This window comes from Anabrus simplex, chromosome X, assembly GCF_040414725.1.
Source record: "Anabrus simplex isolate iqAnaSimp1 chromosome X, ASM4041472v1, whole genome shotgun sequence".
Lineage (NCBI taxonomy): Eukaryota > Metazoa > Arthropoda > Insecta > Orthoptera > Tettigoniidae > Anabrus > Anabrus simplex.
This window is the reverse complement of record NC_090279.1, coordinates 153,698,698-153,725,116: the sequence shown is the minus strand read 5'-3', so window position 1 is coordinate 153,725,116 and position 26,419 is coordinate 153,698,698. Positions and strand designations below refer to the sequence as shown.

At 38.0% G+C, this 26,419-nt stretch overlaps 1 protein-coding gene across 2 annotated transcripts in view; it reads left to right on the top strand.

Annotated features, from left to right (window-relative positions):
• The window catches only part of LOC136885894 (zinc finger protein 12), an 85,938-nt gene that overhangs the window by 46,715 nt on the left and 12,804 nt on the right, over nucleotides 1-26,419 (top strand). Inside the window, exon 4 of one of the 2 annotated variants that reach the window (XM_067158583.2) lies at nucleotides 12,158-12,225. In XM_067158583.2, the coding sequence (XP_067014684.2) occupies nucleotides 12,158-12,225 (68 nt within the window). Of the gene's footprint in view, nucleotides 1-12,157; nucleotides 12,226-16,040; nucleotides 16,445-26,419 lie in introns of those variants that run through there. The other variant, XM_067158584.2, reaches the window with a different exon arrangement.

Below are 26,419 nucleotides of genomic sequence, written 5' to 3'. Positions count from 1 at the left end.
TTCTTTAAATGTAGAAAGCAACAATGAAAAGAAAATTTTATGGCAGAACCCACGACCTTCTTCGACACGATTTTGCAGACCTCTTAAATTATTGTTTGAAAAGGAGACTGTCGATTTGACTAGGCGAGAGGTTCAGTTAGTTGAAACTGAAATAACGTCCCCCCAACCAAGTAAAATAGAAATTGGTGATCAATACATATATATTAATCAAACTCTATTGCTGACCATGGTGGATGGAAAAGTCTGCAATTCTATTACAGGTTCATCAGCACAGAGGTGTTATGTGTGTGGTGCTGGTCCCAGAGAAATGAATAACACACTCACAAAAACAGTTTGTCCTGAAGAGAGCTATAAATTTGGATTATCTACCCTCCATTGTTGGATCCGTTTTTTTGAATGCCTGCTACATACATCTTACAAAACAGAAATTAAGAAATGGCAAGAAAGAGGGGATGAAGATAAGACAAAAATAGAAAACAGAAAGAAAGTAATACAAAATAAATTTTGATCAGAAATGGGTCTGCATGTTGACAAACCAAGATCTGGAGGCGTCGGAAATTTGAATGATGGCAACACTGCTCGCCGTTTTTTTGAGGATCCAGTCTTGTCATCCAAAATTACGGGTATAAATGAAGAGCTAATCAGATGTTTTTCTACAATTTTGTGTGCTCTTTCTTGTCAGCTCTCTGTAAATACACCCGCTTTCAAAACCTACACCCTGGTTATAGCAAAATTGTATCTTAATCTGTATCCATGGTATTATATGCCAGTCACTGTGCATAAAGTATTAATTCATGGTGCACATATAATTGATTTTTGTATTATACCTATCAGGCAATTGTCAAAAGCAGCCCAAGAAACACATAACAAAGATATGAGAAAATACAGATTTGGACATTCTAGGAAATCCTCGCAAAAACATACAAATTAGGACATATTACCTATGCTGCTGATATCTTCGGACCCAGTAATATCTCATTAAACCAAAATTCAACATAAAACAAGAAGAGCATTATCCAGTGAAGTATTACTGCTCCTGAAAGAACCAGATGTACCGGCTCATCATGACCAACACGAGGCAGTGAATGACGATGATGCTTCAGATGACACATGTGATGAGTCATCAAGGTCAGGGTCATCGAGTGATTAGTGATAGTGACTGAAGTGCTGTCTGCAATTATCCACAATTGCAGTCTTCCAAATTAAAGGTAAACTGAGTACAAGCTATTGTAGTTTATTGTAGTTTAGGCTCTATCCAACTCCTAGTCATAGACAATTTCTTGCATGTGTAGACGTAGATGTAGCTTAAAAAAGGTCTTAACTGATGTTTATTATGAAGTAAACAAATTATATACATTGCTTTCATTCTAAATTCATGATTAAAACGTAAAAATAATTTTGTCCCCCTAGATTTCGATTTTGACCCACTGTGTACTGGTGAACAATACGGGAACCTGCTGTCAGATCATATCTACTCATTTCTTCACCTTCTGCACTTTGAAGGAGATCTACAGCAAAATCTTGCTTATCAGAGGATGGCTGCCAACGCTTCCTGTGTCTTGTCAAGCCCATGCTACCCTGCATTGCCACCATCATCAGGGTGAAAGGTAGTCCTACGCGCTGCCAACCAGGTATCTCTAATTCATTTGCTCATCAGTGTGTAACTTCAAACCCTGCCCGTCGTAAGAGGGGTTGGCGACTACGGGGCCCTGAGCTGAGTCCTGGCATTGCTTTCACTTACTTGTGCCAGGCTCTCACTTTCATCTATCCTATCTGACATCCCTTGGTCAATTCTTGTTCTTTTCTTGCCTTGTTGTACTTCCTCTTAAAACAATAATCACCAACACCTGTAACTTTGAAGTGTTTCAGTCTGTTGCAACTACTGCAGGATTAATAAAATTTTAAAATACCTGAAATTTAGGGTCACGTAAGTGTGAGCTGGCATTTGGGAGTTGTTGGGTTTGAATGATTCCATGTCGGCAGTCCTGAAGATTGTTTTCCGTGGTTTCCCTTTTTCACACCAGGCAAATGCTGGGGCTGTACCTTAATTAAGGCCATGGCCACTTCCTTCCAACTCCTAAGCCTTTCCTCTCCCATCGTCGCCGTAAGACCTATCTGTGTCGGTGTGACGTAAAAGCCACTAGCAAAAAAAAACTTACGGCCTCAGTGGATCATGTTTATTTAGGTATGCCCACATGTCCTTCATTCAGAGTTTCTTCTGTCTGCTGACCAAGGAAATCATTTCACTGGTTTGACTTCATCTTCAGCTAACCTCCAATCCTGGATTTTTGTTTGTTTTAAGATTGTCTATTCAGGACAACTTGTTCCGTTATCCTGCTCAGCCTCAAATGGTCAGCCACTGCTTGGTGCCATCTAGATTTGCCTATGAGATTCCAAACTTGTATTAGGATCTGTTTCGTCAGCCTGCTATCAGACATGTGGAACACGTGACCGAAGGAAGTCTTGATGACACATGTTTCTTCGCTGACCTTGTTGTGCACTTGTTCCTTTTTTTTAGTTGGTCCTAACATCTTTCTCCCTCTCCTTCGTTTTAGTTTCTTCAGGTCTCGTTTTGAGGTTTTGCTTCTGATGCATGAAAAGCTTCTGGTCTACTCTCTGGTAGTGTCGGATCTTAGCTCCGCTTGATAATGCTCTCTTGTTGTTTGTTAAAGAGTCTTCATGTAAGCTGACTTCATTTTAATTAACGTTGCCTGCACACCTTGTTTCTCATTATTCCTTATATCTAGCCACTTTCCTAAATATTTGGAAGTTTTCACATTTATTAAGAAGTTGTACATGAAATTTTAACATAATTTCTACATTATTCATAATATTAATCAATTCAAATAAAAAATAAAATAAAATGTGATTTGATATAATTTTTTTCACGAAAGAAACATGTCATCCTGTTTTTAATTAAATGTTTTCTTCTTCAGCTCTTACCTAATTTTATTAATCTTGCATTGGTTTTTACTGATTGAAAAACTTCAGACGTACAAAGAGTGCAACTCACCAGTCCTTATTTACATAAAATTAATGAATTAATCCTACACAATGATCAGTACTTGGAATGCATTCTTCTGTATTTGATAACAGACTGGAGTCTTTGAGGCATACTATTTACCAAGTTTACACAGTTTGTTGTTATTTCTAGGTAGTGATGCCAGATCTCGGTAAGTTGCTCCATTAAGGCTTGCTTGGTAGTGATGTTACTCTTCTTTAGTTTCATCTTAATTATAGCCCAGAGATTTTCAATAGGGTTAAGATCTGGTGAGTTCCCTGGCCAGGGGAGAACACTGACCTCCTCCTCAGCCAAATAATTCAACACTGACTTTGTCGTGTGACAGGGAGCTCCATTCTGCATCTTGACGAATTCCCCATTTGGAAACAAGCCATTTGCTGTTGGCAGAAGTACTTCTTTCAGTACCCTAAGGTACTGATACTGATACATAGTTCTTTCTACAATATAAATATTTCCAGGGCTCCACACTGACGTCATTCCCCAAACCATCACACTGGTTGTGTGTTGAACACAATCAATGTTGAATTCCTCGTTCGATCTCCTCCTTACGTATTGGGAGGATTCATCACAAATAGAGAAGATGGATTCATTTGTAAAGATTACCTGGAAGGAAAACAGACCCCTTTGTAACATTCAGCTTATAACTGGCACTCAAAGAAAGGGGGGAAACAGTTCCATACGTAGTAATAAAATATTCTTCCAAAATATTCTCAATATGTGACATTTTACTCTAGTGGGCCTCCTCAAGTAATTAATCCTTCTAAATTAACTTTTAATGTCTATTTGTTGTAGAAATAAGTAATAAAAGGATTTACCTTTTTCCAATCTAATGGGGTCCAGTGTTTGAGGCCTCTAGCCCACTTAAGGTGCTTCACAGCTTTTTTCCAAGGCCGACAAGTGTGATATCCTTCCCTACCGAGTGTTCTTCGCACTGTTCTTGGTGACACATCCACTCCATACTCATGCATCTTGAGGGAGAGTTCTTTATTAGTTGATTTCTTGTTTTCCAGGACAAGATTTTAAAGTTTTCTCATGCCTGTCACTAAGTTTTTGTTTACGTCCACATTTCCCACTACAATTCCTTTGGTATTCTTGCCCTTTACCACACTGTTTGTTTATTCTGCTAACAGATTTTTGGGATATATTCATTTTTTGTGCTATGGCCCTCTGCGAATAAGTCTTTTCTTGTAAAAGAACATGTGCAACTGCTATTTTCCGAGGAGATAAATCGCTTGCCTTACCCATAACCCCACTTTTGATTGGTGACACAACTTCGCACTAAAATCTGAAAATACCATGTCGGTTTAGTGTTTCCTGTATATAAAATATAGAAGAGAATAATTCTCTAAATTAATAGAAGTATTTAACTCCCATAAACACATTCATTTAATATTTACGATAAAATACTTCACACTAAAGAGGCTGATTTATGTAATCCACAAGATGAAGCACCAGCTGACTGCAGTGCTACCACAACAAACCAAATAAACAGAAAAATTCCTTCTAAATGTACCCAAGATATTATTAAGTGAATAATATTAGCATTAGGTATGTTTAATGAAGAGTATTTTATTGAGGAACTGTACTTATTCACTTTTTTCACCTTAAGTATAATAATTTGGCCACCCACTATATACATTACAGTAAAACCTTGTTAATTCGAAGTTGTTGGGACGCAAGAATTGGACTTTGAATTACGTGATTTCGAATTAACGGCCAACACGTACTTTGGAAATGCCAACCCTTGCAGCGTTACTGTATATCGTCGTTGCCGGGACAAAACCTCCTATGTGATAATATTTTTGGAGATATACTGACCCGCAGCACATACACTGTGAAGAGCGAGAATGCCTTGACAATATTCACACAATATTGCACCTTAGATGACAGAACATTACCGGCCAAAATTCTAAGCTAAAATATTTCACATAGGAGCTTTTGTCCCAGCAGCGACGATATTCTATGACCCGTTACTACATGCAATTAACCTTGATTCACTGTTTAAAGCTCTCAAATGCCATGGAAAAAACTATTTCCAAAATTCATCCAACAAGTTGAATTTACAGTATTCAAATAATGCACTTGGATAACTCACCGGCAAACATAACCTCACACATTGAAATCAAAAGAAAGAAAACATGATTCAAAGACGAGGAGAAATCTATACTGGCTCTCCTGTGCAAGTGCTTTATTCAGTGGATTACTGTTACTGTATGCATTTTAGATGCCTTGTGCTTGCACGGAAAGTACCCAATGCCCTTAAAACACCGCAGCTTATCGAACTTTCCTATGACGAGGGGAGAAAGTCTCTCTCTTCCGTCCACATTACAACAACAGGACAGTGACTATACTTGTACGATTTCCCACCATGGCACTTCTAAGACCCATTAATGCATGCAATCACCTTGATTTTCGGTTTAAACTTTTCAAATGCCATGGAAAACACTATTTCAGAAATGTGTCCAAGGTGTATTCACATTATTCAAATAATGCACTTGTATAAAACAATGGCAAAATATAACCTCACGCAACAAAAGGAAGAACACGATTCAAAGACGAGGAAAAATTATGCTGGGTCCCCTGCTCAAGTGCTTTATCTGTTGGATTACTGTACTGTTTGTTGCATTTTTAGATGCCTTGTACTGGCATAGAATGTGCCTGACACACTTAAAACATCGTGGTTTTTCAAATTTCCTATGACAGGGGAAGGAAGTCTCTTGCTTCTGTGTGTACTGCATAGCAACACAGTACCATTAGACTGTGACAGTACATTTCCCGGCTAGCTATTCTCTCCTTTAAAACCATAAGTCCGTTTGGCCTCAGCATTAAAAAAAATAAAACAATGCAGTTTCATCGGCTGATTGATTGTTGTCCAAACTTGCTGTGGACCTGAAAGTGTAATCATCGAATCACAACCAAACACTTGTCCTGCATGTTCAATTGCAGCAATATAGCACCACTCCTTCTGGGTGCTGCAGTTTCCATTTTCTTCAGTGTATATATTTTTTCATTACTGTCCAAAAAACATGGGGTCATGGAGAAACATGGGTCAGGAAAGTTAGCTACGAAACAAATTTTAAATGAACACACAAAAATCATACGCTCGATAATTATAATCTGATAAACCATACACAATAAATTAAGGTAAAGGTTACTGGAGGATGTTTTCAGGTTTGATGTATGAGTGCATTGTTTAGGCCGAGCTCTTGGTGGAGGTGCCAATCTTCTCTCGGCAGGCTTACTGGTGGTAGCAGTTCTCAGTGGTAATACTTCTTCCAGGCTGGAAATTAATTTTCTTTCCACCATTCTTCCTTGTTAAAGACTCACAATGCAACTTATCAAGAATGTCTACAACAGCAGAGGAGACAGAACTTTGAAGCTCTGTGGTACCATTACTGGTCCTCTCTCCTGGTATCTGCTTGAATACACTCTCTTCATCAAGAAAATGTATTCCGTATTTTAAATTTGTAGGATCTTGTCCTCCTTCGTTTAGTCTGAACATAAGCTGGTCCATTAGCTGCTGAGAAATGATATAATGGATGCAGAAATTTTCTCACGAAACTGGAGTGTGTATCGTAGAGATAGAATAGGAATGGTGGGAAGGGGAGTATTCATTCTGGTGAAAGAAAAATGTGTAAGCTACAAAAATATTAAAGATTAAAACATGAAATTTTAGGTGTAAGGCTCATTTCTAAAGATAATAGGCAACTTGATATCTTTGAAGTGTATAGACCGGGCTAGGGTAGCGCTGACACGGATTCAGAATTATTTTATAAGATAATCAGCTGTGTGGGAAACGACATGGAAAGGAATGTGATTGTAGCGGGAGATCTGAATTTACCAGATGTCAATTGGGAAGGAAATGCGAACAACAGGAAGCATGACCAACAAATGGCAAATAAGTTAATATGGGAAGGACAGCTGACTTAGAAAGTGATGGAACCAACTAGCAAAAAATATCCTGGTAAAACCAGATGAGCTCTATAGAGAAACCGAAGTAATAGATGGTATTAGTGATCATGAAGCTGTTTTTGTCGTAGTTAAAAATAAATGTGTTAGAAAAGAAGGTCTTAAAAGTAGGACTGTTGGGCAGTACCATATGGCTGATAAAGAAGGCATGAGGCAGTTTCTAAAAAGTAACTATGACCGGTGGATAACGGTAAATAAAAATGTAAACAGACTCTGGGATGGGTTTAAAGCAGTTGTTGAGGAATGTGAAAACAGGTTTGTACCTTTGAAGGTGGTAAGAAATGGTAAAGACCGACATAATTGGCAGTCATACAAATTTTAGTGAAAAATGGAAGGGTATGTATAGGTACTTTAAGGCAGCAACAGGTTCCAAGAAGGACATTCCAGGAATAATTCATGAACAAGGGAAGTATGTATGTGAGGATCTTCAAAAGGCAGAAGTATTCAGTCAGCAGTATGTAAAGATTGTTGGTTATTACAAGGATAATGTAAAGAGAGAGGAGGAGACTAATGTTAAAGAATTATTGAAATTTACATATGATAACAATGACATTTACAATAAGATACAAAAGTTGAAAACTAGAAAAGTGGCTGGAATTGATGTCTGGGGATATACTAAAGACAATGGGTTGGGATAGAGTACCTTATCTGAAGTACTTATTTGATTATTGTTTGGTTGAAGGAGCTATACCAAATGAATGGAGAGTTGCTATCGTAACCCCTGTGTATAAAGGAAAGGGTGATAGACATAAAGCTGAACATTACAGGCCAGTAAGTTTGACATGCATTGCATATAAGCTTTGGAAAGGCATTCTTTCTCATTATATTAGACATGCTTGCAAAATTAATAACTGGTTCGATAGAAGGCAGTTTGGTTTTAGGAAAGGTTATTCCACTGAAACTCAACTTGTAGGATTCCAGCAAGATATATCAGATATCTTGGAATCAGGTCAAATGGACTGTATCGCGATTGACCTGTCTAAAGCATTTGATAGGGTGGATCATGGGAGACTACTGGCAAAAATGAGCACAATTGGACTGGACAAAAGAGTGACTGAATGGGTTGCTATATTTCTAGAAAATTCATCTCAGAGAATTAGAGTAGGCGAAGCTTTATCTGACCCTGTAATAATTAAGAGGGGAATTCCTCAAGGCAGTATTATTGGACCTTTATGTTTTCTTGTACAGTAGTCTTGTTAATCCGAACTAATTGGGACCGGAGTCTGTTCGGATTACGAAATTTTCGAATTAACCAGAAAATGTTCTCTGATAATAATGTTATTGTTTTTACATCCCGCTAACTACTTTTATGGTTTCTGGAGATGCCTAGGTGCCAGGATTTTCTCCCGCAGGAGTTCTTTTACATGCCAGTAAATCTGCTTACACGAGGCTGACGTATTTGAGCACCTTCAGATACCACCGGACTGAGCCAGGATCGAACCTGCCAAGTTGGGGTCAGAAGGCCAGCACCTCAACCCTCTGAGGAAAGTAGTTTCTACAATACAGTACAGTACGTACTGTAATTAAATGTCCATTTTTTAGCAGTTACATTAATGAAATACTGTATAAAATTACAGTAGGGTAGTTAAGAACTCGTAGGGGAGAAAACAACAATGAAAATGACATTAGCGAGTGGATGGAAGCTGACTGCCATCAATTACAAACAGAACAAGAAATTGTAGCTATGGTAGAGAAAGAATCTGGAGTTGATGAGGAACAGAGTGACGACGAAGAAGACCACAATGAACAACTAGTGTCACATTCAGATGCCGCGGTCGCCTTAGAACTTGCTGTACGCTGCGCCGAGCAACACTCCGCTGCTACGCCCACTGATGTGATGTTTATGAGACGCTGGTTTAACACTGCATCTTCGAGTAGGTTCCAATCACTACGGCAAAAGAAACTAACAGACTTTATAAAGATAAGCGAACAGTGATTGATGGTTTATGATGTGTAATTATGTTTACATTAAGTTATTCTTGTAAAATATGACTAATAAAATGCAAGCAAATTTTAATTATTATGTTCTTTCATTTCAGTAAGGAGAAAAAAGATTGTTCTTTCATTTCAATAAGGAGACTTTTTTTAAAAAAGATTGAATATTTCACTTCAGATTAACCGGACTTTCGGATTAACGGGGTTTGGATTAACAGGACTCTAGTGTATATATAAATGATATGAGTAAAGAAATGGAATCAGAGGTAAGGCTTTTTGTGGATGATGTTATTCTGTATAGAGTAGTAAATAAGTTACAAGATTGTGAGCAACTGCAACGTGACCTCGATAATGTTGTGAGATGGACAGCAGGTAATGGTTTGTTGATAAACGGGATTAAAAGTCAGGTTGTGAGTTTCACAACTAGGAAAAACCCTCTCAGTTTTAATTACTATGTTGATGAGTGAAAGTTCCTTTTGGGGATCATTGTAAGTATCTAGGTGTTAATATAAGGAAAGATCTTCATTGGGGTAATCACATAAATGGGATTGTAAGTAAAGGGTACAGATCTCTGCACATGGTTATGAGGGTGTTTAGGGGTTGTAGTAAGGAAGTAAAGGAGAGGGCATATAAGTCTCTGGTAAGACCCCAAGTAGAGTATGGTTCCGGTGTATGGGACTCTCACCAGGATTACTTGATTCAAGAACTGGAAAATATCCAAAGAAAAGCAGCTCGAAGTAGCGTTACAAAAATGTTGCAAAGTTTGGGCTGGGAAGAAGGAAACGAGCTGCTCGAGTGACATGGTATGTAATACCAATATAAATGGTCCATTATTGGACATTATAAAGTTTCCAGCTGACTCATTCGTGGTTGCCGGCATTTCACCCTCGTGTGCTAGGTTGGGCGCATCAGTTGGTACCTAGCACACCTACCAAGACGCTGGTTATTGCATACCGTGGAGGCCACTGCGTAGGCTACTTGGAGCCACCGGCAGTGCCAATGCACTATGAGAGACTTTGTCTCTTTACCAAAAATTGATGCCTGCTTGGCCATCAGATGATATAGATGTTGATTCCCATAGGGAATTTGAAATATTTGTCCCGAATGTGTCAATTTATAATACCACTATAAATGGTCTGTTATTGGACATTATAAATGACATGGTATGTTCCGAGCTCTCAGTGGAGAGATGGCGTGGAATGACATTAGTAGACGAATAAGTTTGAGTGGCGTCTTTAAAAGTTGGAAAGATCACAATATGAAGATAAAGTTGGAATTCAAGAGGACAAATTGGGGCAAATATTCATTTATAGGAAGGGAAGGGGAGTTAGGGATTGGAATAACTTACCAAGGGAGATGTTCAATAAATTTCCAATTTCTTTGAAATCATTTAAGAAAAGACTAGGATAACAACAGATATGGAATCCGCCATCTGGGTCTCTGCCCTAAATGCAGATCAGGATTGATTGATTGATTGATTGATTGATTGATTGATTGATTGATTGATTGATTGATTGACAAAAGTGCAGGAAAACAGGGGTCACAAAATTATCTGCTAAATTGGTAATTAACAACACTGCAATGAGTAAAATATAAATTTAAAATAGCATTAATGCTGTGGGATGTATTTATGGTAACCGTCCAAAGTTTGACGCACTATTTTGAAAGCAATATTCTTTAAGCCATGGGTAAATAATGCAAGTATCAAGCTTATTATTATTATTATTATTATTATTATTATTATTACTTGTTAGAAATGGCTATGAAGTGTTTACATCCATTTAGTATTAGTATGTTCGGGAGATAATAGTTTCAAACTCCACTGTCAGCAGCCCTGAAGATGGTTTTCCGTGGTTTCCCATTTTCACACCAGGCAAATGTTGGGGATCTACCTTAATTAAGGCCACGACAGCTTCCTTCCCACTTCCAGCCCTTCCCTGCCCCATCGTCGCTATAAGACCTATCTGTGTTGGTGCGACGTAAAGCAACTGGCAAAAAAATGTATTAGTATTATTTACATAGTTATGTCATATGTGCGGATGATACGATCGTATTATTTGTGAGGTTATGTCGTGAACCGTGTGCTGTAAATATATATATATGAGTTAAGTTAATGTAAGATCCTGTAATTAATAATATATAATTTATTATTACCTGTATATATGATGTATAATACTTGATGTATAATCCACAGTAACATTGTGCAATACACTGTCACATCCAGAATAATGTATCTTTGACACTAGATGTTTGTAAAATGTTCTTTACAGTATAACTATACTATAGGCATTCTAGAATTTACGAGAAGATATGTTGTGACATATCCTTCTAGAAGCCTGGCCTAAAAAAATAGGCTATATGAGAGAGCAGTCTTGATGGTGGAGTTGAGTTATTGTTTAACAGGAGTTGTTTTAATGAGATGTGTGTAGAAGTCGTGTTTGAAGTATGTGAAGTTTTAATGAGATGTGTGTAGAAGTCGTGTTTGAAGTATGTGAATTGGTTTTGTAGAGTTGGTAGTTGACATGCAGTGGTTGCAGTCTCCTTGTGCTTCGTGATAGGCAGTTGTTCAAAGTGGTGTGATGTGTATGTTTAATGTGAGAATAAGTTGTGAATAAATTAAGTGTACGCAACTGACAGCATTTTGTGTGCGTCTTTGTGAATACATCAAGTAACCCCCAATAAACTGAACCTCCATTATTAGGAAACGCAATGTTTGCATACATTTCATTACTGTTGCAAATTTATCTTAAACATACCAACAATGCATCTGTAGCATAAAACAAATAATTCTATGCTACATTGATGAGATAGTATAGAAAGTTTGACATATCTTTTAATAACAGCAGAATCAATGAGGGATCAGTCTTTATCTCCAAAACATTAGCAACAACTGAACACAACATTAGGTGATGTAAAATCAGTAGTCATGTTCCTAGCAACACGGCAAAACTGAAAGTACCTTTTGCCATGATGAGTCAGAAACCAGAGGAAAAAAGGACCTGCGTTGTGTCCAAAGATACCCTGAATGACCAAAGTTACTCTTTTTGACGGTAATAATAATAGAAGTAATTTTTCATTTTATTTATTCATTCATTCAATTATTAATCGATACAGCCATCTTTGGGCCACATTTACACAATCTACCTGTCCATCCCTTGCATAGAAGTAAGAGAGATTGAGGGTGACTGCTTTAGACCTGTTAATGACATAGCTTTTATTTCTTTGTTTCAGACTGAGATTGCTGTGGAACCTCAGTGGAAAGCTGGAGAGTTAATCTCTGATGACGAAGTTAAGGAAAGGTGTGTAACAATAATGTTTGAATTAGTGAATCTCTTCTTATCATTCCCAGTTGCTTGTTCATCCATTTCTCTCCCCAGCCCCCAGCAAGCTTGGTTGTTTGGTTGTTTCATCAGGAGGGTGTGCATTAGCAGTCATTGAAAGGCTACCTTGATAGATCTTTATTTCCCATGTGGGAAGCGTAGGATAAAAAGCCAGAAGGCCAGAGAAACACAGGAAGGGAGAAAAGTGATTATAGGCAGTAGAACGGGCCAGCACAAATGGGCTGTCCTAAGGCAACAGCTACGTTCAGCATGCTTCCCCACCCACCCACCCACCCACCCACCCACCCACCCACCCACCCACCCACCCACCCACCCACCCACACTCTCTCTCTCTCTCTTAGTGCATGGAGGAAACACAGTTGGTGGTTATTGTTTTAAGAGGAAGTACGACTGGGCAACCATCATCTATTTACGCTAATCAGGGGGAAAAAATGGAAGAGTTATGACTAGAGCCCGGATTTCCATTCAAATGCATGTTCCTAAATAAGCTGGTTACACATCTGAAACTTTGCAAATATTTGTTTCATGACTGATCAGTTCCAAAGAACCGTACTTTTTCCGTGCATGTTTGCATGTTTTGGCCTTTTGGGGAAAAAGTGCATGCATAATGCATATTTTGAAAATTTTGGATTTAATAGCGAATAATTGGACATTTATATTGGATTATATGACATTTCTTCTGACTTTGACGCATATATTATGTTAACTTGTATGATAAATGCCTTTTTTGAACATGGGTTTGCAGATTTTTGTTACCATACGTCCACGTTATTGAGAGAGAAAGAAAATGTATTCCTAGCATACAACCAAAGTTAGAAGCACAAAGGTGCTATAATCCAGTTAGCCAAGCATTTCCTTGTCTGTTGTTTGAGTAAACATTAACATAAGCGAGAAGACCCCGCGTCGACCGCTCTAATCCTTGGAAATGTGGTGTCCCAGTAAAAACTGAACCTTGATTTTGAATTACTGAATGCTATTTCTTTTTTTCGTCTATATTAGACGAAGAAATCAAAACTTGAATCACACTACTGTAACGCCGCGCTACTGAAATAGCAGCTTACAAACTTCGATTTTACACTGAATTCTGTTTTGTTTTCCTGGAATTTCTTATCCCGAACTCTGAACTCTCATTGTTCATAGGCTTGAGGCCAAAAAATTGAGAAAAGAAGGGAGTTGGGAAGCAGTAAGCTTACACGCTTCAAACTGTAATTTAGTGTTGGACTGTGCTGTGAAGTGTTCGCGTCATGCCACCTGTTAAAAGTCTATGAAGAGACCTCATGTCTAGATGGATTGAGGAAAGTCATTTCTAAATTTTTAGAAGGAGAAAACTTCAGATATACTTCGTCCATAATGTCTTCATTTTAGTATGAACTTGTCACTTCTTGTGACGTAGAAAGATCATTTTCTGTGTCCAGGAATGTTCTGCCAGATAAACGAATGAACTTAAATGAAGAAAATGTGGAGTAGTTTTTTACAATGTTTCAAAAGAAAGTTAAAATATAGCAATGTTGAACGGAATTTTGATAGTGCATATTTTTCAGTTTATTGTGCATGTCCAGTCATTTGATAGTGCATGGAAATCCGGGCTCTAGTTACGGCACTTAGAAAATTGAAAGTATTGGCCAAAGAAAAACAAAAGCAATAAAGGACATGAAAAGGAAAGAATCCATAGGGCTCGGAAACCTAATACGTTGGCGTCAGAAAAGAACAAGAGTTGACCAAGGGGGGTCGGATAGGATAGATGAAAGTGAGGAGCCTGGCACAAGTAAGTGAAAACAGTGCCAGGACTCTGCTAAGGGCTTCATGATCGCCAACTCATACTCCCAAGTTAAGAGCTCCTGGAGTCCCTTTTAGTTGTCTTTTATGACAGGTTGGGGATACTGTGGGTGTTATTCTACCACCCCCAATGTTGACATAATCTTTCTGCCATAGATGACTGATAACTAGGAGGTGGTCTAGTTGAGCAACTTTCTCTTTCCTGTGCACGCCATAAAAATGTTTCGAAGGATAAGTTTGCAACACGGGCTGTGATATTTAAAGCAACTTAGAGAAGTTATGTACTGGATTGTAAGGCCATAAATAAACCATTTATTCAGGTCAGACTCTGTGACTAACTCATATGAATAACTAACGTACAGTACTGAACTTATTACATAATATTAGCCTCATTCCGTAAATTCCGTATATTGTTATAATTCAGTAACAAACTTTATAAAACTGATGAACAAACTGTATTTAAAAAGTGCCGGGCTGAGGTGGTTGAGGTGCTGGCTTTCTGAGACGAAATTTGTAGGTTCAATCCTGGCTCAGTCCGGTGGTATTTGAAGGTGCTCAAATACATCAGCCCCGTGTTGGTAGATTTACCGGTATGTAAAAGAACTCGTGGAACAAAATTCCGATGCCACATTTCTGGAAAGCATGTCAGTAGTTACTGGGATGTAAAGCAAGTAACATTGTTAATATTATTAGAAAGCTTTGTGGATATCTTACAACCGAAAAGAATAAATAAAATGCAAAACTACACTGTTCAAGTACTGATGTTGCGTTTATTAGGGGTGGCTTTTAGAATTTTGGCCAATATTTTGTTGGATGATTTTTTCAATGTTTGTGATTGGATTGTACGGACTGGTTAGTCTAAGACAGTTTTTGAGATGAACATCTGATGTGGAAAATAGGATCTGGCTTTTGTGTAATTCTAGTAAACTGCTGTTCAAGTAGGACCATAATACTGAACATACTGAAGATTTTGGCAACACCGAGCAAGTGGCTGTGTGGTTGGGGTCATGTAGCTATCAGCTTGGATTCGGGAGGTAGTTGGTTCGAACCCCACTGTCGGCAGCCCTGAAGATGGTTTTCCTTGGTTTCCAATTTTCACACCATTTTAATTAAGGCCACTTCTATCCCATCATCGCCATAAAACCTATCTGTGTTGGTGCGATGTAAAGCAAATTGAAAAAAGAAAGGAAAAAAAGTAAGATTTTGTTAACTCATCTGTGTAATTTGCAGAAACTTTTCTCCAGAAAGTTTTGGTAGAAATTGCATACCTGCCAACTTTCTCGATTTTCAACAGCTTTACCCGCCTCCCGATTATTCTATTATTTCTCCTGGTTTTAGCTGATTTTTTGGTGAACTTCAAACATCCCGCCATTTCAACTTTGTACGCCAGTAGCCGGAAGTCCTTCGCTCATTTACCGCTTTCAAATGAAACATTGATGTTTATTAATATGAGAAATGTGCGCGATTGTGCGATGTTTATTGAAACCTGTATATCGTGACGCATATGTAGATTGTCAATCTCATGTTCTCGCCTCCTCTGTTAGTGTGCTTTCACATCAGTCTAGTTGATTCTAGAGACTAGTTGCTAGATTTGGAGTATTTTTTAGTAATTTAGTCACAGAATTTCAAAGATAGCGACTAATTACCTTTCTAGAGATTTTAAGAGCCATTTGGAGACAGTTCTGGCAAATTTTAATTTATCACTGGATAAAGATAGCATTGGGCTTTGCATAATCGTGTGGACGTGTGATATAATATATTAATCTATGCATTTGCTATGTAATGGCATCTAGGTGCATGACTGATTCACACGTGTGGAGCTTGAGTTCATACTATTTTTGGAAGGCTTATCAAAGACCGATCATCTCGCTCACATACTTTCTGTGAGAGAATAGAGATGTGCAGTTTTTAGCCTTGTAGCCTTGAACAGCAACAGTCTGGTTTTGAGACAATAAGTGTTATAATATATACCATCGTTGGCGTAGGGATGTGGCGACCCCATCGCCCAGTGGGAAACCACTGCAATCAGCTACCCGAGTATTGGCGGGAAAACCATAACACTTGCGGGGTATGGAGGAAATGCCTACTCCCAGTCCTGAACAACTAGGATGAACTTGTAGTGTTTCATTTAACACCAATGCATACTTCATTAATCACGTTTCCAGATCACATCTGGAATTATAAAGCATGACCTCGGTCAGAAATGTTTCGATCGAAAGATCAGACAATCAATGATGATGAGTCTTCTAATGAATAAATCCACTGGTGTGGACAAACACCAACAAGGATCTGCACAAAGACGCCACTCGGAATTGCTGGGGTGTCAAGTAGAAGACCTAGGCAAGTCGGAGAAACTGGAAGCCCAACAGACAATCGACAGACAGTGGACAAACCCAACAGTGTAAGAAGAGACTTAAGTTCAACAAATCAGGAAAATTTTCATATTTTGCAACATTAAACATTAATTCACTAAGGCCCGGTTGTGTAAAACATTTGATCTGAGTTTAACAAGGAAAAATGGCTGTCAGTCAAGTTGAACTTCGATTTTCCATTGTATAAACGCTAATCTAAGATCATCTTGTCTCGATCTAAGTTCAGATTTGACTGGTGAATATTCGTCGGTTAATCTCCTTGAACCTAGATCATTATCATACATATTTAACATTGAACTAGCCCTGAAGACTTGAGAAGTGTTTCCTTGTATCGTATCTGCGTAAGAATACCGCACCTTAATAATATCGAGATGAGTTATAAATATCTTGAATGCTAGTCGTTAAATAATATTGCTAAAGATCGCTCGATTTTTTCAGAAGTGAGGTTATGTGAATATCATATAAACAGTAGCCTACTGCCATACCAACACGTTGTTGTTACTTAGTTTTATGATACTGCTTCAATAATGAATTATTTTAAATTATGTTTCAAGTTTACAAAACAAAGCAACTGTGTAATATGTATATATATATCTTTTCTTTAGCAGGGATGTCAGATTATTCCGACTTTTTGTCTGATGAAGAAGAGTTGATTTTATGATGAGCTCCTCGCGTCTTTCGGTACAGACGGAATCCGATGATTGAAATGAGTGATCAAATGTTCAAAATGACATTTCGTTTCTCGAAAGATGTTGAGGAACGACTAGAACTGAAGTTAAGGGACACACTACAAAAACCTACTCGAAGAAATTATCCCCTGTAATCCATGTGTATGTTTTATGCTACAAGAAGTTTTCAAATGGTTGTTGGAGATCTCTTTAAATTGACAAGTCAACGGCTTTCTCTTTCAACTTTGATGTCACCATATCGGTTCTTTTATTTTCTATTATATGTTTGTACCTTGACAGTACAGTATCCACCAGATCGTCCTTTTATTTTGGTGTGAAATTCGCAGAACGCTCCTTTTGAATTTCCTTCCATGTTTAGTTTAGTTTAGTTTATTGCCTTTCTTATATGGCGGGGCTCAGGCTATGAAGCCTGCTATTATGCCAAACCATATTATACAACAGCTTTATAAAATCATTTTTACATGTATTTCTAAAAATCACTAAAAGTAATTTACTTAACCTCTAAAATTTCTATCCTTATTGATAATTAAGAGCTAATTATTAAATTTTACGTTGGTGAAATCTACTATTTACATTTGAATACCACATTAAACATTTCCTTTTAAATAGCCTTGGATTGCCTATGCCCCTAATTTCAGCTGGGATTGAGTTCCAGGAACGTATGGTAGCAGGTATGAATGAGTTGTTGTACGAGTTACTGTGGTGAATGGGAATGGACAAGAGGGAACGTGTGGATGACCTTGAGGGAGCTCTATCGGAAGGGGAGAGGTATTTAAAGTCTGTTCTAAGATAATCTGGTTTGCTCGTTTGCAGAATACTGTGGAGAAGGGAAACAGCGTGGTATTTACGTCGTTCAGTCAATCTTAGCCACGACAGCTGAGAGAGGAAAGGGCTAATATGAGTTTGTATTGGGATATTTAATACGAATCGAGCACAAGCATTGTAGGCTCGCTGTAGTCGACATGAATGTGTTTTGCTCATACTATTATAAACTACATCTCCGTTGTCAAATATTGGAAATATTAGACTCTGTACTAATAATTTTCTTGTGTTTCTTGGAAGGAAGTCCCTCATCCTTTTTGCAGAATGTAATGAGTAGAATACTCTTTGACAAATTTTTGTGACGTGTTCCGACCAACTTAAATATTTATCGAATACTACTCCAAGGTTCTTTACATGATCGCTAAATGTTACTGGTATTCCACTGAGCATAACACTGGGTATATACATGTTTTGTATTTTAGCATGAGATTTATACGTGCCAATTATGATGGCCTGTGATTTTGATGGGTTCATTTTCAGGCCATGTCTGCTAGTCCAGTCATTAACATTTGCTAGGTCTTCGTTTAACTTAGTGATTGAATTGTTTAAGTCATTAGGCTTTGTGTGAATATATAACTATATATCATCTGCATACAGGTGATATTTACAATTGGTCAGCGTCTCAGACAAGTCGTTCATGTACAATGAGAACAAAAGTGGTGACAATACTCCTCCCTGAGCCACGCCCATCTTAGTGGTTTGCCACGAAGATGTATCGTTTCCCACTGATACGCGCTGCTGACGATCACTAAGATAGGAGTGTACCCAGGTTAAAGTGCTGTAAGAAAATTTCAGCGCCTTAAGTTTAGCGAGTAATATGTCTCTATCTACACAATCGAAGGCTTTGCTTAAGTCCAAGAGAACAAGTATAGTCATTTGTCCTTTATCTATCGCTAGTTGCATGTCATTTGTCACTTTAACTAATGCAGTGGCAGTACTGTGGTTTTGTCTGAATCCCGATTGATATTTGTCAAGTAAGTTGTACTGTATAAGATATTCAGTCATTTGTTTATGTACTATTTTCTCCAACAATTTTCCTAATATAGGAAGGATACTTACAGGACGATAATCTTCGGGACTGTTGGGGTTGTTGTTTTTAGGGAAAGGTCGGATGATTGCATGTTTCCAATTAGAAGGAAATACTCCAGTCATGAGTGAGTTGTTAATGATATGCGTGACCGCTGGAAGAATGATGTCTATGATTCTTTTTAAAAGAGACAGGTTAATTCCATCATGGCCAGTGGACCCTGACTTTATTTCACTGAAGACTTCCCTAACATCACTGGGGGTCACATGGGAAAAGTAGAACTGCTCGCCATTATGTCTTATTTTTGAGGATATTCTGTTAATTACTGCTGCTTTGGTCTGTTTGTCAATCTGAGAGGATCGTGAGCTAAAGTATGAGTTTAGGTCAGCTAGTGGTACATTACAGTTGTTGTCATTTGTCTTGTTTTTGCATAATCCCATTTCGCGAAGAGATTTCCAAATCTGAGTAGAATTTTGAGTGTTCAAAATATCATAAGAGTGACGTATTTTAGCATTTCTAATTAACTGTGTTGTTCTGTTTCGGAGTTTTTTATACTTTCCGAAATTGTCAGATGTAGGATATTTCACGTAATAATTATAGGCTGCGTCTCTTATTTTCATCTGGTCACGTATTTCTTGGGACAGCCATGGGTTTGAAGGTCTCTTTACCCTAACAGTGCGTAGTGGTGCATGTCTGTCATACAGAGTCAGAAGTAGTTCGTTAAAATGATTTACTTTTCTGTCAATGTCATTTATGAATTGAATGTTGTGCCATGGTGTGTTAAGAGCATCTTCAAAAAATGCGTCTTCATTAAAGTGTTTAAAATCTCTATATGTAATTCATTTCGGCTTGAATTTAGGGCACTTCAAGGAATATGCAGCGTAAACCATGTCATGTCGGGAGAGACCGGGAACGGGCATTTGTCCATGAGTTAGGATTCGGTTGGTATTATTAGTAATTATTAGATCGAGGAGCGTGCGTGAGTTGGCAACATGGTGTGTAGGGTTTAGGGGTAGTATTGTCAAATTAATGGATGAAAACATCTCAGTCAATCGTTTTGTTTCGGTAGATTTGTTTGTCAAATCTGTATTAAAATCTCCCATTAAAATCAAATGCTCATACCTGGGTGTTAGATCATGTAGGGCTTCCTCTAGACTTGTGATGTTACCAGTCTTCGGTGGACGATACACCACACCAAGCAAGCACTTCGTACCGCGAACTATGAGCTCATTGAACAAGAATTCGGGGCTACTGGAGAACTCACTGGGGGATTTTAATATCACCTTATACTTCACATCATCCCGTATGTACATACCGACTCCTCCACCGAGCTTACCGCTCCTGTCATTCCTAACTAATGAATAACCATTCATACTAACAAGAGATGAAGGGATAGACTGACGCAACCACGACTCGGAGAATAGTATGGCATGCAGGTTGCAGGTTGAGAATATTTCAGAGAATTCCGGGAAATGCGGGAGAATGCTCTGAGTGTTTACATGAGCTATTTGTAAGGAGGTAGGGTAAGGCGAAAGAATGTCTTGAAGGTGATTAGCGGTACTTAGGGTGGGGGCAGGGAGATACAGGTAGTGACCTGCTTGGGACTGTGGGTTGGAGAGGCTGAAACTAGAGGCATTTGTTTCCTGGTTACTTGTTGCTGCCAACTTAAAATTTAACTGTGGTTATAAAAGGAAAAACTACACTAGATAAAATTAAGAAACTAAAAACTGAAATTAATAATAAAAATGTAGGCTATAGCTAGAGTTGAAATTATGATTAAAATTCTATACAGCGGTATTTAGTTTACAGAATGTCGGCTCATGGTTAGCAAATACGATCGAGATCTTCGCGGTTTGACACAGGTATTTTACGAGTTCCCTGCTTAACATAGATTATGCCATCCTTCGACCACACGTTCTGCACACTGAACGTACTTATAGCGTCCTGGTTAGAAGCCGCAGTCTCTCTGGGGTTAGGTCCTCTTTAATTGTTTTATTTGTACCCTTGAGTTTCTTTTTGTTTATAAACATCGCATTTCTTTTCCGGTACGAAACAAACTTCACAATTATGGGTCTTGGACGGCCAGTTTGACTTTTCCCTACCCTGTGCGATCTGTCTATTTCGTCCACTGAGAGACCACCCCAATTTCACGAGCAATATCAATGACAATATTGTCGGTGTTTTCTCCTGCAGTTTCTTCCACACCAAACACACGCAAGCACTGTCTTCTTTGGTACTGCTCTAAACTGTCTGTTTTAATTTTCAGCTCCCTTTTAAATTCCCTTATGGTCGTGTCTCTTTCTTCCAGCGCACGCTTTAGTTCCTCGATCACGCTCGTATTGAAATTTATGGTTTCTTTCAGTTGCTCTACAACTGTCTTCGTCACCTGATCTTGGATGAGGTTGGCAAGCGTGTTGAGAGTCTCCTTACTGCACAGCGCTTCCTGCACTGCTTGCTTCACAATGGCTTCCATTGGCACCTCTTTAACTTTGGGTGGCATGGTTGTTTTTGTAGATATTTCGCTTCAGGTTTCACTGAACACTTCACGAACACTCTGACGTGAATAACTGTACGAGTTAGAGTAATGTATCACACTTGCGACTGTCAAACTGCTAAAATTCACCTCCTAATGCCACACAAACCACGAGCCTCGTATTTCGTGACTATACACTATCCGCCATTAAGATTACTTCGCGAGATTTCAATATTATCTTCTTCTCCTTCTTCGACAGTCACGGCAGTTTCGTATTTCATTTGTTTACAGTCACGGCCAGGTCAATCCCGCCATTTATGTATTATCCAAAGGGCTGAGCTATTTCGTATTTCATTTGTTTTGCAGTGTTGCCACGTCCACTTTTTTGAACTCCGATTACATTTGAACTAAACATGTGTAAACAGAGTTCAGTTTTATACAACGCGATGAAGTCGTAATCTCAGTTCATTTTCAGAACTAAGTTCTTAATTGATCTCCAGTCAGATGTCTTTATACAACCGGGCTTAAGTAAGGTGGGCAAGTTGAAACATTTAACTGATGTGATGGACCAAGATAGGATTTTAATAACGGCTTTACAAGAACACAGACCAGGACCCAGTTGAATCAGGAGGTTATCGCCTCTACAGAGGACCTCCAGGACAAAGAGTAATGAAGAACGTCCCCCAATTTGGTGTAGGTTTTCTTGTTCATAGTAGCATAATAGACTCAATTAAAGATTTTCCTTCAAACTCTTCGAGGATGGCACTTCTAACAGTTAAAGTAGGGAATAAAACGTATACTTTAATAAATGTCCATGCACTAACATATGACAAAAACAATAAAGATAGAGAAGGAGCTGAAAACTTTTGGGAAGAACTTGATTACATATTATCGAAGATCCCTGATGTGCATATAAAAATCTTACTTGGATATTTCAATGCTAAAATAGGCAGAGAAAAGAAGTATTGCACAGTTGTAGGAAAATGGCCAGCTCATAAATTAACGAACAAAAATGGTCAAAGATTAATTGAACTTTGTGTAGATCATGGACTCGTTTTGGAAACCACCAGATTCATGAGGTGACCACATAAACTTCATCATCATCATCATCTTCCTTCCAAGTATTGGACCATGTGACCCGTTACGGTCTTGCATTTTACTTTTTGCAAGACTTGAAAGCAATCAAATGTCCTTCCGACGGGTTGCTAGCCTGAAGGAAGTAAGACCATTGGTGGGGCTGCCACCTCTCAGCTAATGGACTAGCTGAAATCACAGCATTTCCTCCATAATGGATGTAACGGTTATACCGCCGTGACTCTGTCAACAGGGCTGGGAACAGGTTTTTCATCTCGGGAAGGTGAGGTTGGCGTTTGGGCAGGAGAGGTTATGTCATAATCATCATCATCATCCTTCCAAGTACTGGGCCATGTGGCCTGTTATGGTCTTGCATTTTCTTTCCATCGCTTCATTGGACGTCCTATAGATCTCTGTGCTCTTGGTTGATAGCGTAGGATCTCCTTTGGTAGTCTTCCAGATTCCATCCTTTGAACATGACGTTTCCAGTTTTCTTGGTAATCATAGATGTAATTGATTACTGATTTCACATTCAGTCCCTTAAGCACATCTTCATTTCTTATACGATCCCATTTCGTATAGCCTGCTGTTCTGCGCATGAATGTCATTTCACGTGCTGTAATTCTGGAAATGTCTTGAGTTCTTATTGTCCATGCCTCACTGCCGTAGCAAAGCGTTGGTCTGGCTAAAGTGTTATAAAGACGTAAGCGAGTGTGTTTTTGGACAAGAGATGGCTTCATGATATGATTTATGATTCCTGTTGTTCTGGTAAATTTGGTTATTTTTGCAGAGATATCAATTTCCCCTTGGTAAGATAAATTGTATCCCAGATAATTGAATTCGTTGACTCTTTCCAAAATTTTATTATCTAAACAGATTTTACTTGGGATAGGGTCCTTCCCCTTAAAGGCCATTATTTTGCTCTTTTGTGGTGAAATGATCATGTCGAATTTTGAAGAGACTTTCTGGAGATTAAATACTGACCACTGAAGATCATCTTCTGATGATGCTACCAATGCAACATCATCAGCAAAGAGTATGGCATCTAGATGTGTGAGATATCTGCTGACTGGGATTGATCCATGCTTTTCATGTCTCCATTCCTGTATTATGTTGTTCATATAGATTATGAACAACAAAGGAGAAAGTCCACAACCTTGTCTCACACCTCTGCTGATCGGTTTCCATTCAGTCTGATGATTACCTAACTTTATTGCAATAAGGTTGTCACTGTACATGTTGTATATGTTATCTATTAACTGTTGTGGGACATTATCTTCTGCTAAGATATTAAGAAGTCTGTTCCTATTAACTAGGTCAAAGGCTTTCTTAAAATCAACAAATGCTATGTGAGTTTCCAAGTTAAATTCCCTGCGTTTTTCGACTAAGATTTTCAAGGTAAAGTAAGCATCAGCACATGAGCGTCCCTTTCGAAATCCATGTTGTTCATTTCCAATCACATTTTCATAATACCTGAATAATTTTTCTCTGACAATATTTGAGTAAATTTTGTAACCTGAGTTGAGTATACTTATCCCTCTGTAATTTCCACAATCTTTCACACTGCCCTTCTTATGAAGAGGAATAACTATAGCTTTTTGCCAATTCTCTGGTGGTCTGTTGCCATTCCAAATTAAATTGATGAATTTGAGAAATCTTTGCTTGAAGGTGTCACTGGAATACTTGAATAATTCTGCATTTATTGAATCTTCTCCAGATGCTTTTCCATTTCTAAGTTTTCTGAGTATTAGCTCCAGTTCTTCGAGTGTAATGATTTCCGAAGACTTGTTAAGAGATGTTGGCAGAAGAAATGGCTCAATATTTGAACCTCTCCAAAGGTTCCAAAAATAAATGAGCCACTCCGTTAGAGGTATTGCATTAATGCGTATGTCTTCTTTTACATCATTATTTAGTTTCTTGAGTATTTTATAGGTCTGTGGTTGTGGTCTTGTTATATCAGTCTCCAGTTGTGAAACAAAGTTTTCCCAACTCTTTCTGTGCTTTTTTCGCACTTCCCTTTTTGCTATTGCTCTCTTGTGGTGATACTCTATTTTATCTTCTAATTTGCCAGTTGACAAAAAATTTTTATAAGCATTTCTTTTGTCTGAAATAACCTTTTCAATCTCTTCATCCCAGATTCTTAAACCCTTTTTCCTCTGCCATTTTTTCTTAACTCCCAAACTCTCAAAAGCAGACTGCTTTAAAATTGAACACAAATTAGACCACTCCATTTCCACATTGTCACTAACTGGTGTCATCTGTGTAAGTTCGTTAAGTCTGTTCTGGTACAGCCATTTTATACTGGGGTCTCTTAATAGGTTAACCTTATAAGAAGTTTTAATTTCTTGTGTTGTTTGTGTGTTTCTTTTATACCATCTAGGCCTCAGACGAATAGGTGCTACTAATAGATAGTGATCAGTTTCCAATTCAGGGACATGGAAATGCCCTAACATAAAATTGGGAGAGTTTCAGATTGATCATGTTGCTATGGATAAATATTATCATAAACAAATTTAATGTCAGAGTCCTCCATGGGGTAGACATTGACTCGGATAATTATATTTCAAAAATAAAAATCAAGTTAACACCAAAAAGGAAACACAAACGTAATCATCTCAGAGCAAGGAGAAATTATGATCCCAGTTACTTAATAAATAATAAAATATGTTTAGAGAGGTCCAAAACACCTTTAAATGACAAATTAGAGACGATGATCAAGAAACTTAAAACCATAGCTGAAGAAATCGCTCCAATTAACCCATTCCAGTCTGGGCCTTAATATCCCTAACAAACGTTCTGGATTGGGCATTTTTAAGGATCTTTAAAATATATCATCTCTGTACCTGTAGGAGATATTGACATGATTCTTTTTTTCTTTGTGCTTGTTTGAGCATCTAATTTTCAAAAGTGCTCTTTGTATCATGTCAACTATCACTTGAGATTTTAAAATTGTTTATATATTATACCATGTTTTGCGAATGGAGGAAAGGTCTGACGGATAACGAAGCAAGTACATTTTTCTGAAATACAGTAATATTTACCCTATTTCGCTAAAATAAAATATGCATTGCAATACAAAACAACAACGATAATAAGTACGATATAAAAATAATAATTTTTCAATAATAATAATAGTAATAATTACAATAATGAAAATGGGTGCTCTTACGAAATTTTATTTTAATTGATAAATTTTGTTAAAAGTTACTCAACTGTAAAAATATTGTTCCATTTACCACAAAAGACTTCTGAGAAAGAGAAAATACAGTCTTCTAAACAGACAACTTTACGAATATGTAGACAATCTTACGTATTCACGCAAATATGAAATACGCGGGAATATGAGCTAGGCCGTAAAACGAACTCCAATCATAATGAAATGCAAGAAGTTGTTTCGAATGCATATGTCAATAATATGTTCATTTGCGCATAAACTTATAATATATCATAAAATATCGAAAATATCACTTTCGTCAAGCACATGTTTGCCACGAGAAGCCATGTCTTAGAGCTCACTGAGTGACAACATCTACTGATGCATGCTGTTCAAATATATCGTAAATTCTCTGACTTAGACATATAATACTGCCATCTGCTTAAATACTCCCGTAACTAATACATTAGGAAACACGATGTAACCACCAGCATGCGTGCATAGGTCGTTCTCGATTTTTAGCGAATTGTCAAACCTTACTACGGGCTATGCCTGCAGTGCGTCCTGAACGTAATTTTGGCCGCTGCGAGCTATGCTCGCAGTTAGACCGGAAAGAGTTAAAAGGAGAAAGAAACATGCGTGGTGGAACGGGGAATGTGACAAAGCAATTCAAGCAAGGCACAAAGCATGGTTAAATGATCAACAGAGGAAAACAGAAAAATCTCGTGAAGAACTAATTAATGCCAGAAGACAAATAGCTAAAGA